The sequence below is a fragment of the Mytilus californianus genome, unplaced genomic scaffold, assembly GCF_021869535.1.
Source record: "Mytilus californianus isolate M0D057914Y unplaced genomic scaffold, xbMytCali1.0.p SCAF_9, whole genome shotgun sequence".
Lineage (NCBI taxonomy): Eukaryota > Metazoa > Mollusca > Bivalvia > Mytilida > Mytilidae > Mytilus > Mytilus californianus.
The window spans coordinates 44,517,729-44,534,951 of NW_026262745.1; the positions used below are offsets into that span (position 1 = coordinate 44,517,729).

The following is a 17,223-nucleotide window of genomic DNA, read 5'->3' on the forward strand; positions in this document are numbered from 1 at the left end:
AGACAACTCTCCATCCAAGTCACAATGTGTAAAAAGTTAACAATTATAGGTCAAAGTACGGCCTTCAACACGGAGCCTTGGCTCACACCGAACAGCAAGCTATAAAGGCCCCCAAAATGACTAGTGTAAAATAATTCAAACAAGAAAACCAACGGTCTAATCTATATAAAAAAACGAGAAACGAAAAACACTTAAGAACCACACCATCAAACGACAACCACTGAACAACAGGCTCCTGACTTAGGACAGGTGCATAAACATGCAGCGGGTTTAAACGTTTTAACAGGCGCCAACCTTCACCCTAACCTGAAATAGTAGTGCAACATTACAACATAGAAAGACACACTATAAAATATCAATTGAAATGGCTTAACTCAATCAAAACGATACTTATTTTATATTAACACCATATGGAATTTCCTCCGTTTTAAACTAACTTGGATATATTTTTGCCTGATTAAAACACGTGGATCAAAATGACATGGGGTGATGTTTTTTTTCTGACCCCAAACATGACTATAACGTTCAATGAATTTTGTAAAATAAAATGGATATAATTCAGGACGATGACATGTTATCGAGACATACATATGCCATGATTTGAACAAAACGTCAATCATCAGTTTGTGCAACCGACGCTATCAACTAGCTGGGGGAGAGAAGGGTTTCCAGACTCAGACTTCAGCTTTTGAGTTGTCTCATTGACAATCATGTCACATCCCGTAAGTCGGATATTGATTTAGAATATACGCAGTATATGAATATCTTCAGTGACGTAGAACAAAAATCAATGTATTTCCATTTTATTACTACTTAGCATCTACTGACGTAAATCCATGTTAAAACCAATGCTTTTTGAGACATTTTCTATCATGGTTGGCTTTCGCTCATTCTTCCATGAGGCAGGCTCTTGGCGATATCTTTGAATATCTACAAAGTAATATTTACCACGAGAATCTTGAGCGATGACAGTGTCACATCGATCATTAGAATCGGCCATCGATTGATCAAAGAATGATATTGCTTGCTCCTGAACTTTATACTTTTTCCATTGTCTCCCTTTCAATTCTGCTAACTTTTCAACTGTTCTGTAGTTAATACACCCTTCATATACAAAATTGGTAGCAGCGGAAATAATAAACGTATTCAACAAAGAACATTTCATTGTAAGAAGTATAAAGGCTTCATCGCAGTTACAAAAATCACTGTAAATACTAAAACTTTTAAGCGTTTTGTCAAAGTTTGCAATTATGGGGTTAATCATTTCACTCGTACACTTTGACCCTTTTAAAAATGAAATGGCCGAAAGAGGGCATTCGTCACTTAGTATATTTGAAAGATCACATTCTGACATAACAGAACCGAGATAATATTCTACATGAACTTTCGAGTTAGCTTCCCTGAATTTACGCCAAACTGGTGATCTGATCTCTGTAGCCACTGTATTTGTATGTCTAGATGGTATTTTATCATAATTAACAAATATTTTAAGTAGAATTAAACTTGGTCGATCAGGTTTGCAAAGTTCCTCTAAAAGTGAAGACGTAAGACTCCGATGTTCCAATCCTAACTCTGTTAAATTTGCAAAATACTGCACAATCTCTAGAAAGACGTCCACATCTGGTAATTCGCTGTTAGAAAGTGTTTGGCCATTATCAATGACTGGAAAGAACAAATTCATATGCGTCACATCCTTCAGGGTGCCCGTTTTTATACTTATATTTAAAATATTTTCATCATTTCCCATGGGAGCATATCCGGTTTTAGTATAAACAGTAGTAGGCCATCGATGTATGTCAAACCTCCTTAATTTTCTGGTATCTATACCAGCAACAAAACGAATGATTGCAAGCAAAATATTCTCCTCTTGAGTGGGTTTTTCGCTGTGGAAAGTGCCTTTCCCCATTGGATAGTAAACATTGCCTATAACCAATACTAAGGCATTGAGATGACACATTTTGCTCAGTTCATCAAGTATTGTATTCCATTCCTTCATATTCATTACAAACCTATTTATACAGAACTTTAAGTATCTGCAGAATTTGCCATATTTGGCTATCGTTTGTTTATAAATTTCGGGAATTAAATCGATTGGAAAGTATCGATTAACAGAACAATCGGTACCTTTTGCATTTTTTGACACAATTTCTTGTGTGTGCCATGCTAAGGGATGATTGCATGCTTCATAAATTATACGACAGGTATGCATCAAATTAAATCGTTGTGAAACGGGCAGGTATCCAATTATACTGGCAAGTACTTCAACGGGCAAATCGGTAAGTAGAAAGGTTCTTTTGTGAATTGAGTGATGCATTTCTTCTAAGCAAACATCTTTGCTTGCGTCCTTGTATTCCATGTCTGTAAAACAAATAAAATCTGGGAAAATTGACAGACATCAAGTAATGAAAATTGAGTATTGTCCTATTGGTAAAGAAATCTTATGAAAATTTCTAAAGTGCACTGAAAAACCCAGAAATCAAGTTAGTTCCGAGTTTGGATGGCCCAGAACATCAGTGTCAGAAATAAACTATCTTATTATCATTTTCTTATACCAGCACGCGTTCCACAGAAGGCGCCTTTTTAGAATCGAGTCATTTTTATCTTATAATTTATTTTCATTTATTTATCTCAAAATTATATGTTTTTTGTTTTTATTTCTTTGGCTTGATTGGTTTTAATTATGTTGCTTTTCATTCCGTTCTTAGCATGGTGGGTCTTTGTTTTGTTGTGTATTTGCATATTGTTCAAAGAATCGTTGCATTTGAAAGATTGTTTACCGGCGGATTGTTTATGACAACACAGCAGTCATTAAGCTAATTAACCACCGAATAATCCGTTGTTTTTTTTTCATTTTACCAGGTGCATTATAAAATTTAGTATATAGATATGCATTGTACCATTAAATCGATACAATATTATGAGCTTTAGAGTCGGTACATTTTAACATACAAAACATTTTGACGATTGGCACATTCACTTTCCATAAATTAGTTGATTCTAGCAGCCTCGGTGGTCTCGTGGTTGCGTGTTCGTCTCGAGTGGCGGAGATCGTTGGTACGATCTACGGTCGTGTCAAACGAAAAACTTTTAAAAAGGTATTTGCTGCTTATCCTGCTAAACACGCGGCATTCATTAGTAAGAGCAAAGACTGGTCGGCTTGGAGTCAGAATAATGTGTTCTAGGTAGGGTGACATGTATTCCTGCGGACTGATACCTTGTGAACAAGCACGTTAAAAATCGGACTCAGCGTGTCGGTCTAGTACAAAGCGAGTTAATGTTTATACCATATTAGCATGTTCACGTCTTAAATATGCATTTAAGGTGGTACATAACACTACAGGGAGATAAATCTGTAAAAATCAGCTGAACGTTTTAATCAAGTTCTATTGTTAAGGAAATATTAAGCTTCTTAATGGTCAAAATTAGTGATTGTCAAACTGCTTTATATCCAATGAATTTTTTCCGATAAAGTGTGTGGTTCCAGTTTTTTTGAAATTTTATATTTTTGTCAAAGGGTCAAAAGTAACTATTTTGTCAAAATGTTATGAAAATTAAACGAGCCAAATTAATTTTAGTCAAGGTGTTTGGTACCACCTTAATTTGCCGCTGGACGTTAAACAGCCATCCATCCGAATTAATCGCGGAATTATTCTGTTCGTATTTGAATGTTTCTTCACAGTATTGTTATGGCAAGGAAAGGATAATAAATTATCATTGTTCATATCATGATGTATAAAATTATATGATTGATTGTTGATTTCCTTACGTCCAGTGGTGAATATTTCATGCACGTTCAGGACGAGCTGATAATTATACGAAACTGTGCAATTTACTTAAATGTTAATTTTTATAAATGTCCACAATAATAGCAATGTTCATGTGCATGTGAAATCGTATATAACTTACATTGTATTCGAAAATGGGTGTATCATTCGGTTTATGGTTGATTTCAAAGATGTTCACAAAATGTATTTACAAAATAAGTTACCTTACCACAACTTTTTACACACAAGTGTATTGATCACCTCTATAATTAGAATACAGGTGTATTTAACCAAGTGTGAATGATCGTTGATTCTATTGAATAAGATTACCGTTACTTTAACGGGAAAAACATGTAACCCTTTACTACCCCAGTTATATTCTATTGTAAACAAAAGACGCATATTTTGTTGCTTCTAACCTGGTTTCAAGATAAACCTTGAACGGCTTCTATTTGCTATTCGTTTCTGGTTCCGAACTAGTTCAAAACCAAATATATTTTTTCTGTGCGTGATCGATTATATCATTTTGGTTTTGGATGCATTCCGATGCAGCGTACGCGTGGTGGAGGAGTGTCGTGCTTTCAGTACGAGATTTTGAAATTATCTGCACGTCCAGGATTTTGAAAGGGGCGGGGCCCCCAAACTAGAAAACGCTTGGAGTGGGACATTTAAAAAGTCTACGCATTAACCATATATGTAGCTCAATAAAGGGGCGGACACCCTGCCCCCTAAATCCGAAATAATTCCCGCAGATGATTATTTTTGCACACATAAAGGTAAAGTATGACGGTTGCTGATTTGGTATGCTTCATTGATAAATAAGATTTGTATCTTAAGCTCGTTGGATTCAGTTTTGAATTTCAGTGTTTTTCAAAACAATATTACAGATACTTCATTTGTTAAATCGCCATTATCACATTTTTTAAAAATGATGCATTGTAGCTCAGATCGTGGAAGTATAAAATTGGACCAGCATGTCACTCGAATTGAAAACCGTTGATGAAACATATGCCAGGTGTTGAAACATTACACAATAATTGTCTCTGACTTGGTGAACACCAAGACATTCCTAAATTTATAAGCATTCGGTACATATAAATTATTTCTCTATATCCTTTTAACCTTATGTGCGTAAGAACAGGACCCTGTGTTGAGCCCACCATAGTCCCTCTCCTTCATTATCATAAGGCCCAAAGGGTGACCGTGGAATAGAAATATGGTCACTACAGGTCTTCTTCCGACTGGCAGTAAAATCCTTGCCAAAGTGGGGCGTCCGTTAGGCTGTGCTAGTACGCAGCCACGTCCGGTCAAAATGTGGACGTTAAACCGATGCCTCGTGTAGAAAGAGTACCACGCTTTTTGCACGTTAAGAATCCGTGCAACAACTATGGGGGTCCGTAGGTGGCCTGTTGCAAGTCTAAATTTCTGTCCCTATCAAATATACCCTTATTTTCCAGTGGCAGTTTAAATTTCCCCGACCTACGGCCTCTATTACAGGACCAATCTATTTTATTTATTGTTAATTTGTTCTCGTTCTGAACATGCATAAAATATTTGCCACTGGACGTTAAGCAACCAACAGTCAATCAATCATTCTCATAAATCCCAGATTTTCCAATATACATATCTTAGTTATTTGTACCATATGTATACCAATATGCCACAAAGTAAACAGTTCACAGGGCAGACACGCCTTTGCTCTTAATCCTAAATACCGCGTCCTTGTCGGATGAGGAAATACCACTGTGAGTTTCTAAGTGTTTTGTTGTCCCGGTCGGGTATCGAACCAACGACTTCCCGCATTCGTGGCTAGCACGCTAAACCACGAGACCACAGAGGCGGTTCCCTCATGACGAAAGGATAGACGAGTTCAATACCAATAAAAACATGAGTCATTGAGAAACTGACCTAAAACCGAAAACTTTATTATGTTAATGAATTATAATAAAATGCTCCACTTGGCGCAAGCTTGATACGACCGCAGAGGTCGAACCCTGAACAGTTGAGGCAAGTATGGACACAACATTTAAGCTTAAAACAGCTCTGAATTTGGATTGTGATTGAATATTTGACACAGCATAGGTTTGTGACACAAAATGAATGTGGTCAAAGGACTGAGAAATTTGAAATTGGACATTTAACTATTATGGTCCAATATCCAAAATCTAAATACATGGTTAGATTCAGCATTTCAAAGAACCCCATAAATTCAATTTTTGTTGAAATCCAACGAAGTTTAATTTTGGACCCTGATTTGGACCAACTCGAAAACTGAGCCCAAAAATCAAAAATTTAAATACAGGTTTAGATTCAGCATTTCAAAGAACTCTATATATATTCAATTTATGTTGAAATCAAACACAGTTTAATTTTGGACCCCATTTTGGACCAACTTTAAAAACCAAGCACAAAATCAAAAAATCTAAAACACTGTTGGATTGACCATATCAAATAACACAAACAATTAAATGTTTGATGAAATCAAACAATGTTCAATTTTGGACCCCAATTTAATCCATCTTGAATACTGTGCCCAAAATCAAATATCTAAATACACGCTTAGATTCAGCATATCAAAGAACCCCAACCATGCATGCATTCTTTTTTCTTGACAATCAAATAATTTTGGACCCTTTGGACCTTAATGATGGCCGACCAAGTCCCAAATCAAAAATCTAAATACACACTTAGATTCAGCATTTTATAGAACCCCATGAATTTTGGTGAGCTAAAAATGCTTGTGTTTGGCCCTTAATTCCTAAACAGCTACGACAATAACCCCCAAAATAAATCCCCACCTTCCTCTTGTGGTATGGAATCTTGTGATGAAATTTAACAGAGATCCATACACTTATACTCAAGTTAGTGTCTGTGAATCTGATAAAAAAATGTTTTTGTTAGAGCCTTTTTGGCCCCTAATTCCTTAACAGCTATGATAATAACCCCCAAAACAAATCCCAACCTTCCTATTGTGGCATGAAACCTTGTGCTAAAATATTGGCCAAATAAATATCTCTTATACTCAAGTTATTGTCTTAAAACCAGACAAATAATTGTTTTTGGCCCCTTTCTGGCCCCTAATTACAAAATCCCTAAGACAATAACCCCCAAAATCAATCCCAACCCTCCTTTTATGGAATGGAACCTTGTACTACAATTTCTTACACATCCATACAATTACACTAAAGTTATTGTCTGCGAACCAATTTATTTTCCATGAACCAGTAAAACTGACCTTTTTTGGTACCTAATTACAAAACCGCAAGGACAATAGCAGCCCCCAAAACAATCCCAACCATCCTTTAATGGTATGGAACCTTGTGCTAAATTTCATAGAGAACCATGAACTTATACTCAAGTTATTGTCTGCGAACCAAAATGTCTTCAGACGCAGACAACACCATAACATAATACCGCAAATAAATTTGTGGTCGTATAAAAATGAGGTCGAGGTCAACTGTCTGCGCCAAACAGAAACTTCAGACCAAGGATTTGTACTGCACCATTAATTAAGGATTTTTATTGTGAGATCTCACTATACAAATCCTTGTACAATAAGTTATTGCCAGTAGATCAGTATCCCTTTGTCACACATTCTGCAACTTTCGTCACAGGAGGGACAAATATTGTTGTTCAATAAACTTGGAAATTCATGATTAAAATATATTGTGATTTATTTATGAAACCTTTCCTTCAACCAACTTAGGGAATGAATTAACTCATTATGGGATTAGCTCTGCTGCCAACTCAAGTTACGATTTACATTTGTAAAATAAAAATTAACCATCCCGAATGAGCTTGGAGTTGATTTTGAAGAAAACGTTGCCATTGAAATCTAATGGCAATTGACAAAATAAATCATACTAATTTCATATTAATCACTGTTTATTAGGAGGTAAATGTGAAAAAAAACCACACACACACACAACTATATCAGTGTCCTCAACAGAAATGTTCGAATGCCCAAACATTCAAGGTAAGTTGAGATTATGCACACGATGTGAACCTTTTAACATGAACAATCAATCATAATTCTGAAATGCAATATGAAGAACAAATGCTAAATTATGTAAAATGTTTAATCATGAACATTATAAAAAAAATATGTAAATAATATCAGAACAGATAATATCACAATCAAATTATAGAGCCACAGTTCGTTTGAGGAAAATTCTGTTCTTTAATTTCGGATTTTGAAACTTGTAATATCCCTTTATAATTTAAAATAATGAAGTTAATTTTGCAGAACCTGCACACTGTATAATTTACACATTAAAAAATAAATGTGCTTTGCCGAGCGCAGCTGGATACGACCGCAGAGGTCCAACCCTGAACAATTGGGGCATAAATGGACACAATATTCAAGCTTGATACATGTCTGAATTTGGATTGTAATTAAATATTTGACACTTTATAGGTTTCTCACACAGAATAAATGTGTCAAAGAACTTGAAATTGGTTATATAATCTAAATTTATATTCAATTGAAGATTATTTGTTGTTGTGCAATACACTGTGCTGTTGCGCAATACTTAGTTAATCTGTTTTCAGACTATATACAAATAAACTGCTTCGCCGAACGCAGCTGGATACGACCGCAGAGGTCCAACCCTGAACAGTTGGGGCAAAAATGGACACAATATTCAAGCTTGATACAGGTCTGAATTTGGATTGTAACTGAATATTTGACACATTATAGGTTTCTGATACAGAATAAATGTTTCAAAGAACTTGAAATTGGTTGTATGATTTGAATTTATATTCAATTGAAGACTGTCTGGAAACTAGAATTTTTTTGGGCCCCTAATTCCTAAAATGTTGATACCATAACCCCCAAAATCAATCCTAACCTTCCTTTTTTTGTATTGAACCTTCTAGTAAAATTTCATAGAGATCCATTCACTTTAACTAAAGTTATTGTTCGGAAACAAAATGTCTTTAGACGACGACGACGAAATCATAGCTTTATACGAACCCAAAAAAATGTTTGCGGTCGTATAAAAATTATGAATAGCTCTTTCACATTAATCACTGTTTATTGGGAGCTAATGGTTGTTAAAACACACACACACATATATATATATACAAGTATATCAGTGTTCTTAAAACACACATTTTGAAGGCACAAACATTCAAGATAGAATGAGATTGTACATGATGTAAACCTTTTAAACAAGAACAATCAATCGCAATTCTATAATGCAATATGGAATAAAATGCTGCGCTGGGCACAGCTTGATACGACCGCAGAGGTCGAACCCTGAGCAGTTGGGGCAAGTATGGACACAACATTCAAGCTTTATACAGCTCTGAATTTGGATTGTGATTAAATATTTTACACAGCATAGGTTTCTGACACAGAATGAATGTGGTCTAAGAACTTAAAATTTTTTAATTTACCTATTATGGTCCAATATCCAAAATCTAAATACATGGTATGATTCAGCATATCAAAGAATCCAAAGAATTCAATTTTTGATGAAATCAAACAAAGTTTAATTTTGGACCGTTTTGACCTCAATGTGGACCTATTTGATAACGGGGCCCAAAAATCAAAATACATGGTTACATTCAGCATATCATAGAACCCCATATATTCAATTTTTGTTGAAATCAAACAAAGTTTAATTTTAGACCCCAACTTGGACCAACTTGAAAACTGGGCCCATAATCAAAAATCTAAACACATGTTTAGATTCAGCATATCAAAGAACCCCAAGAATTCAATTTTTGTTAAAATCAAGCTAAGTTTAATTTTGGACCCTTTGGACCTTAATATAGACCAATTTAAAAAACATGACCCAAAATTGAAAATCTAAATACACAGTTAGATTTGGCATATCAAAGAACCCCAATAATTCAATTTTTGATGAAATCAAACAAAGTTTAATTTTGGACCCTTTTGACCTCAATATGAACCAATTTGATAGCGGGGCCCACAAATAAAAAATCTAAATACATGGTCAGATTCAGCATATCAAAGAACCCCATATATTCAATTTTTGTTGAAATCAAACAAAGTTTAATTTTGGACCCCGATTTGGACCAACTTGAAAACTGGACCCAAAATTAAAAGTCTAAATACACGGTTAGATTCGGCATAACAAAGAAATAAATGTGGTCAAAGATTTTACAAATCTAATGCACCATACTGTGCAATTAAAAATTACTTCTTGAAATTTTTCAATATTTGAAATTTGAAAAAAAAAAAATATTTGAAGAATAATTCTTTTTAATTTCTGAAATCTGAAATGAGAAAAAATTGACCCCCAACAATTTTTTTTTACCCCCCCCCCCCCCCCCCCCCCCTTTTTTCACCAAAAAAAATCTTTCCCTTAAGATATGGTCATAATCTCAATTCAAATTTCCAATGGAGTTTGCAACCATAATTACCCATTTAAATTTACCATAGTGCTAACTTAATCTATTTTATAATAGAATTTAAAATATGGTGTCAAATCTTTCATATGAATTTTTTTGTAAAAAAAAAAAAGATGCAACATTTGCAGATATTTTTACTGGTCTTCCTTTGTAAATATGCATTTCTTTAAGCATAATTTAAAAGCAGTGTAAGGGAAGTAATCAAAACGTTGTATTTGGATTACCTCCCTTACACTGCTTTTAAATTGTCTTAATTAATCATTAACCATTACTTTATACATAATTTAAAAGCAGTGTAAGGGAGGTAATTCAAATGATGTATTTGATTTATCTCCCTTACACTGCTTTAAATTATGTTTTGTACTAAAGTATTTGTCCATTAACCAGGGCAACCTTGTTTTTCCCCCTTTTTTGCCCCTAATTCCTAAACGGTTTGAGCCATAACCCCCCAAAGCAAATCCTAACCATGATCCCTTTGTGGTATGGAAACTTGTGGTATAATTTCAGAGAGATCCATACACCGTTCCACAAGTTATTGTCTGGAAACTATAAAATGCTTATTTTTGGCCCATTTTTGGCCCTTAATTCCTTAACTGTTGGTACCATAACCCCAAAAATCAATCCCAACCTTCCTTTTGTGGTATTTAACCTTAGGGTAAAATTTTATAGAGATCCATTCACTTAAACTAAAGTTATAGTGCGAAAACCAATGTTTCTTCGGACAACGACGTCAACGTCATACCAATATACGACCGCAAAAATTTTTGCGGTCGTATAAAAACAAATGCTTCATTATGTCATGTATGTAAAATGTTTAATCATGAACAGTATAAAAAAACATGTATATAAAGCATAATATAAGAACAGTTAGTTAATATCACAGTCACATAATAGTGTCAAAGTTCAATTGAGGACAATTCTGATTTTGAAACTTGTAAAATCACTTTATGATTTAAAATAAAATAAGTGAACTTTGTAGAACCTGCACACGATATAAGTTTCATTCCACAAAACGGAGGGAACAAACCTTCTTATCAAAAAGCTTGTAGCAAAAAAAGGTAGATCGGGGTGGGGGTTAAAAGGATTTACGCCCAATTGATTGCCAACAAGTTAAAAATATTAACATGTTTATCATGACATATATTATTTTGTTAGTTAAAAAACATACAAAAAGAATTTTTCAGAGATTCCCTCCGATAAAAATCTTCTATTATCAGGAATTATGCCCTCCCTTGAAAACAAATCTGGATCCACCCCCTATATATATATGCATCAAGTGCTATATTGTGGAAGCACCACCTGTATTTTTGTCCCCCAAAAATATCATTTATCCACTTGGTCTGCCCTAAATGAAAAATTGAGCAAGAAAATCCAATTCCCATATTTCATTGTCTGCAACATTACTTCTAAGAGTCACTTTTTTGACTCACCCAAGTGTTATTTTATAATTATTCAAAGTTAGAAATAGGTACATTTATATGGGAAATAAGTGGCATCATTCTTACATGTACAATGCCCATTTGAAGCCAAAGGATCGTTCAGTAAATTATAAAGACCTTTAAGGCTAAAAAGAAACATTTTAACATTATTTTATTCAAAAATTCTTAAATATTGTAGGGGGTGACTTAAATTTTAGATTAACAGAAAAATATGCCATCTTGATAATTCTTGTCACTGGTTATAAAATAAAATAAATGTGGATAGTGTCCACATGTGGACACAGACGATGCCCACGCTTGCATATCATATAGTTATAAAGGGACATAACTGAAGAACGGTAAAAGTGACGCTACCCAAATTTGAACTTGATCTGAGTTTTGTGGTAATAAGCACTGTGTGTAAGTCTCATAACATTTGGTTGAGGCTAACTTAAGCAGAGAACAGAAACTAAAAATTCAGCAATTTTTCTATTTGTAAACACGCATAACTCTAGAACGGTTGTGTATAAGTTTTATAACATTTGGTTGAGACAAACTAAAGTTAGAGAACGGAAACAAAAATTCAGCAATTTTTATGTTTACAAAGGGACATAACTCAAGAATGGTAAAAGTGTTGCCACCAAATTTCGTACTTATCTGTATTATGTAGTAATAAGCATTGTGTATAAGTTTAATAACATTTGGTTGAGGCAAACTAAAGTTAGAAAACGGAAACAAAAAATTTGTACTTGATCTTAGTTTTGTGGTAATGAATATTGTGTATAGGTTTCATAATGTTTGGTTGGGGCAAACTTAAGTTACAGAATGGAAACTTAAAATTTTGCAACCTTTCGATTTATAAGGGGGCATAACTCAATAATGGTTAAAGTGACACTACCCAAATTCAACTTGATCTGTGTTTTATCGGTGGAAGTCAAAATTAAACATTGCATTGTATAAAGCATTGATTGTAGTTGATTCAACAATAATCATGGAAAAAGAAAGATAACTCCAATTTTAAAAATAACTTGATATTTAGAAGAAAATAAAAATTTAGCAATTTTTCCATTTCTAAAGGGGCATAACTCTAGAATGGTTCAAGTGACGCCACCAAAATTGTGTATAAGTTTCATAACATTTGGTTGAGACAAACTAAAGTTAGAGAACGGAAACCAATTTTGGGACGTACGTACTGACGGACAAGGGTAAAACTTAATGCCCCCTCCGCTACAGCAGGGGCATAAAAAAATTCTCAATACAAATTACTTATTTTCAAAATTACAGCTCTTTCAGCATGTTGAGTGTGTTACAATTAAATAATTGTTCTTCAAAATCATATAGTAAAATTTCTCTACCTCAAAAGCAGGATAACTTTTGTGAAGAATACATGTATTTAAGGGTGATAACTCCTTTCAGACAGCAATTCTATCAATTAATTTTCATAATCAAGATAAAAAGCAAAAACGCTTAAATGTCAAAAATCAAAAAGCCATTTATCAGTGATACATACGTACAGAGTCAGTTGATGGCTTAGTCTAAATTGTACAGACATGTGTGGAGATCATGTATTGCAGATCATTTTAACTCTTTACAGCCATTTTTACTTAGGTGTTATTTTAGATTTTATATGCATACATGTAAAAATGTACCAAAAATTATTACTAAGGAGTTTTGAACATTCTGGTCAACTTATGGCCAAGCTGTTTAAAATATTGTGAAATTTAAAGCAGATAGAGGGACTAGCATCATGAGAATCACAGAGAACATCAAATGAATTTTGAAATGATCGCTTGCAAATTAAATATACATGATAAAACAACAATCCCTTTTTTGCATGAAGGTCTGAATGGGGGTCCTTTAATGCTGTATTCTTTATTTTTTTAAACCATTGTTTCTCTTATCTATATAATTTTGGCATATTTAATGTGCAAAAATTATATAGAAAAGAGAAAATATTCCCTCTTCTACCGGTACATACTTTAGCACTCCATTTTTATCTAATGGTTTAGTTTTTTGGCCCATTTTTATATAATATTAGCCCATTATTCTCTATTTTGTTAACCCAATCCAGACCCTCTTGCTTAGTAATAAATGAGTGTTCCTAAACTACAATTTTTGATTTTCAAGTTTGCTACACTGTTGAATTTCTGTCTATAATAATAGCTTTGTTTCTACTTATAAACTTCTGACCAAGTATCACTGCTAGGCTATCTTTCAACTCCTGGCATTTCATACTCCTTTCCTTTCCCTCTGGCTCAGCATGGAACTGATGCATGCCTACCAAAAAGTATTCGCCATTTTCATTTTGAGCAACAACAGTGTCTTCTTCAATGCTGTGTGGTTTGTCAACGAAAGAAATATTTTTCTCATCAAATTGAAAAGTTACCCATCTTGTACCTCGCCAGAAAGCTAATTTTTTTATAGTTTCAACATTTACGCAATGTGTTGAGCAGGATCTTATGACTAAATTTTCTAAAAATTTACATTCTGCCACCATCTTGATCAATGTATCATCGTAGTCTTTGAAATCACAGTAGACTTCGAATGTTTTCAGAGTTTGATTGAACTTGTTAACAATTGACTCAATAAGTTGATCATCAATTCTGGACCATTGAAGAAACATTATCTTTGAAAGTGGACAGTCCAGAGTCAGCATGTTGCCTAACTCTATTGATGGTAATCGTGGCATCACATGACATTCAACATGGAAATCTGGATTGATGTCAGTAAGGCGTTTCCATGACAACGACTTGATGTTTGGAATCTGATATTCTGGCTTTCCCTTGGCATATGTGACAAATATTCTTATTAAACTAATTCTGCTAGATCTTCCTGAAAATGCCAACGCTTCAAGCAGAGCATCAGACAACATTGTTGACCTTAGTCCTAATTTCTTAAGGTTTCCAAGGTATTTTATGAGTTCTAGGACCATATTGCTGTCTGGTAGAATTGGTTGACGCTCTGACCACATCAGATTGGTATACGGCCAGAACAGATCAAGTTGTTCTAGTTCTTTCAGTTTAGTATTCTTCATCAAGGCTTTGAATATGTTTTGATCATCTAGAAACATCGTCTCTGGAAAGAGTGGCCAACTTTTGATATCTAAATGTTTTATTCGAAAAGCATTCTGGATAAATGATAAAAGTATATCCATGTCTTTTTTTTTCGGGGGTCTTCCTAAAAGATCTGATTCGGTTGTCATCTTGCCAACCACCAAAGTGAGCTTTTCAAGTCTGCATTGTTGACTGAGTTCTAATAATACTGAAGACCATTCTTGTAACTTCCCTAGATGGCCATATACCTGAATTGTCAATAACTGAAAATATTTACCAAACTTTGCTATCAGATGCTTTGTTTTGTTTGGTACAGTTCTGGTACAGTTTCCAAAATATGTTGATCCATAATTAATCACATCTCCATTTATCATTAACCTTTGTGCATGCCAAAGTTTTGGATGGTTGAAGGCTTCATACAAAATATGACAAGCCATTGATGCATTATATCGAGATGAAAGTGGAAGAAAATCATATATATGAACAATAACTTCCATTGGGAGGTCTGTAATTAATAGCTTCAAATTTTCTTCTCCATCAAGGATTGCTTCTTGAGATTCATAATGATTTTGTAGATCTTTTTCACCTTCCTTACCAATTTCCTTTAAGCTGCTGCTTTCTTCATATTTTACATCATCAAGATTAACATCATCACCATTCACGGCATTGCACCTCACGACACTTTCTTTTTCTTCATCCATAATTTTAACTGCAGAAGAAAAAAATAACTTTGTTTAACTCAAAAGTTCCTGAAGATCCAAAAGGATCACCACTAATACATTTAAATAAATTTATTTTTTAACAATACTTTAGTACATTTATTTATATGACATATTCTCTGTTAAAATAACAATCCATTTTTTCCTAAATATGAATTGAAATCTAACCAGCTCAAAACAGCCATTGTTTTCCTTTTTACACATTGATACATATAGATTATAACATGGCATTTTTCATATCAGACCCCTTATCAGCCCTAGGTCATAATATCAGCCAGAGAGCCGACAGGCTCGAGGGATGATTTTGACCATGGGCTGATAAGGGGTCTGATATGAAAAATGACATGTTATGTTCTTTTTATCATATACTTCAGCAGAAGACATACAGACAAAAACTATTTTTAAAACTTTGAAAAAATGCATTTGTTGTTATATTTGTTTTGCATTTTTTGATAATATATTTTTCTTGATTCCTAATATTTTTTTCATCCAACTTTGTTATGTTTTACACAAAATACAAATGTACGTACCATTGAGGTGTATTTTCCGGAATTTGCCGAATGACGTCGAATTGTCATGCGATAACGTTACAGAAAAGCATGCGCTAATAACCGGAAGCAGTTGAAAGAAAACGGAAGCAGTTGATATAAACCGGAAGCAGTTGATAACAAAAGTCATATCACACGGCTAAAGCAATTCTTCAAATTTAATGAATAAATATATGTACAAATTAGTTTTATCATGGTTACAATTATACCATTATTTTCTATAAGTATATGATAAACTGCAGTATTAGAATTACAAACAGGATTTTTATTTCTTATTATTAATTTTCCTTTCCCTAATAAAATGAGAATTGTTCAAGACGATCCTTCTTAAAAAGAGTACATATCTCAGTTGCTAGGTGATGCCTCCATACATGTATATTTGTAGTGATGTCTCTTAAATTTCCATGAATGTTTTATTTTTTCATTACTTAGATAAACCTTTTTTTCAGTGACATGAAGATGTGTATTCCATGGTGTGTTAGCGTACATGGAGATTCATCCCTTTAATATCGTAAATTTTTTTTTGTGCTTTTACTTTTGTTTTTGTTATCTTTGATCATCTTTAATACTAGTGTCCTACAGATACAGTAAAATGCCCATCAAGTGCTGATTGTTGTACTTTGTTTTATGTACCTTTTTATATTTCAATTTTGTTTTATGTACCATTTTATATTTCAATGATAAATATTGAAAGGAACTAAGGGTTGATATCTCATTAAAGTATATCATATATGTACATTTACAGTCCTACAATCAGTTGATACCTATATTTTGGCATTGCAAAAGGTCTTTTTATTCTTTGACTGGTAATGACATCTTTATACTAAATCCATTGGATGCTGGATGTGTACATACTGATTGATATTTTAGTTTTAGATGCATGTTTTTTTTTTATTAGCTGCTATTGGCTTTGAACTAGTTTTCCCATTACAACTGATTTTAATAGTTTGTTCTGATGTTATACTGTTACACCACTGTCCCAGGTTAGGGGAGGGTTTAGCACCAGCAAATATGTTTACCCCACCCACATTGTGTATGTGCCTGTCCTAAGGCAGGAGCCTGCAATTCAGTGGTTGCTGTTTGTTGCTGTATATCCTATTTGTTTTCTTGTTGGAATTGTTTTACATTTGTCCTTCGAGGCCTTTTATAGCTTACTATGTGGTATGAGTTTTGCTTATTGTTGAAGGCAATACAGTGACTATAGTCTACATTGTTTGGTCTCTGGTAGATAGTTTTCTATTTGGCAATTATACCACATCTTCTTATTTTTATATAAATTAACCCTGCCACATGATGATGTGGCTGTCCAACATGTCCAAAGCCAGGACACTAATGTCAGA

The 17,223-nt window shown here is 33.9% G+C and overlaps 2 protein-coding genes across 4 annotated transcripts; both read right to left on the bottom strand.

The window, feature by feature from the left end:
- Positions 1–787: 787 nt before the first annotated feature.
- LOC127716092 (uncharacterized) lies at positions 788–4,044 on the bottom strand. 3 transcript variants are annotated; one of them, XM_052222178.1, is made up of 2 exons: positions 3,994–4,044; positions 788–2,358 (listed from the first exon to the last, which is right to left on the bottom strand). In XM_052222178.1, the coding sequence occupies exon 2, from the start codon at positions 2,354–2,356 to the stop codon at positions 821–823; it is 1,536 nt and encodes a 511-aa protein (XP_052078138.1). In that variant the 5' UTR covers positions 2,357–2,358; positions 3,994–4,044; the 3' UTR covers positions 788–820. The 3 variants fall into 3 exon arrangements, with proteins under 3 accessions (XP_052078138.1, XP_052078140.1, XP_052078139.1); XM_052222180.1 differs by having other exon boundaries at positions 3,989–4,025; XM_052222179.1 differs by having other exon boundaries at positions 3,907–4,025.
- Positions 4,045–11,062: 7,018 nt separating this feature from the next.
- LOC127716094 (F-box/LRR-repeat protein 3-like) lies at positions 11,063–15,317 on the bottom strand. The gene has a single exon (XM_052222181.1). The coding sequence runs from the start codon at positions 15,315–15,317 to the stop codon at positions 13,695–13,697; it is 1,623 nt and encodes a 540-aa protein (XP_052078141.1). The 3' UTR covers positions 11,063–13,694.
- Positions 15,318–17,223: the final 1,906 nt, after the last annotated feature.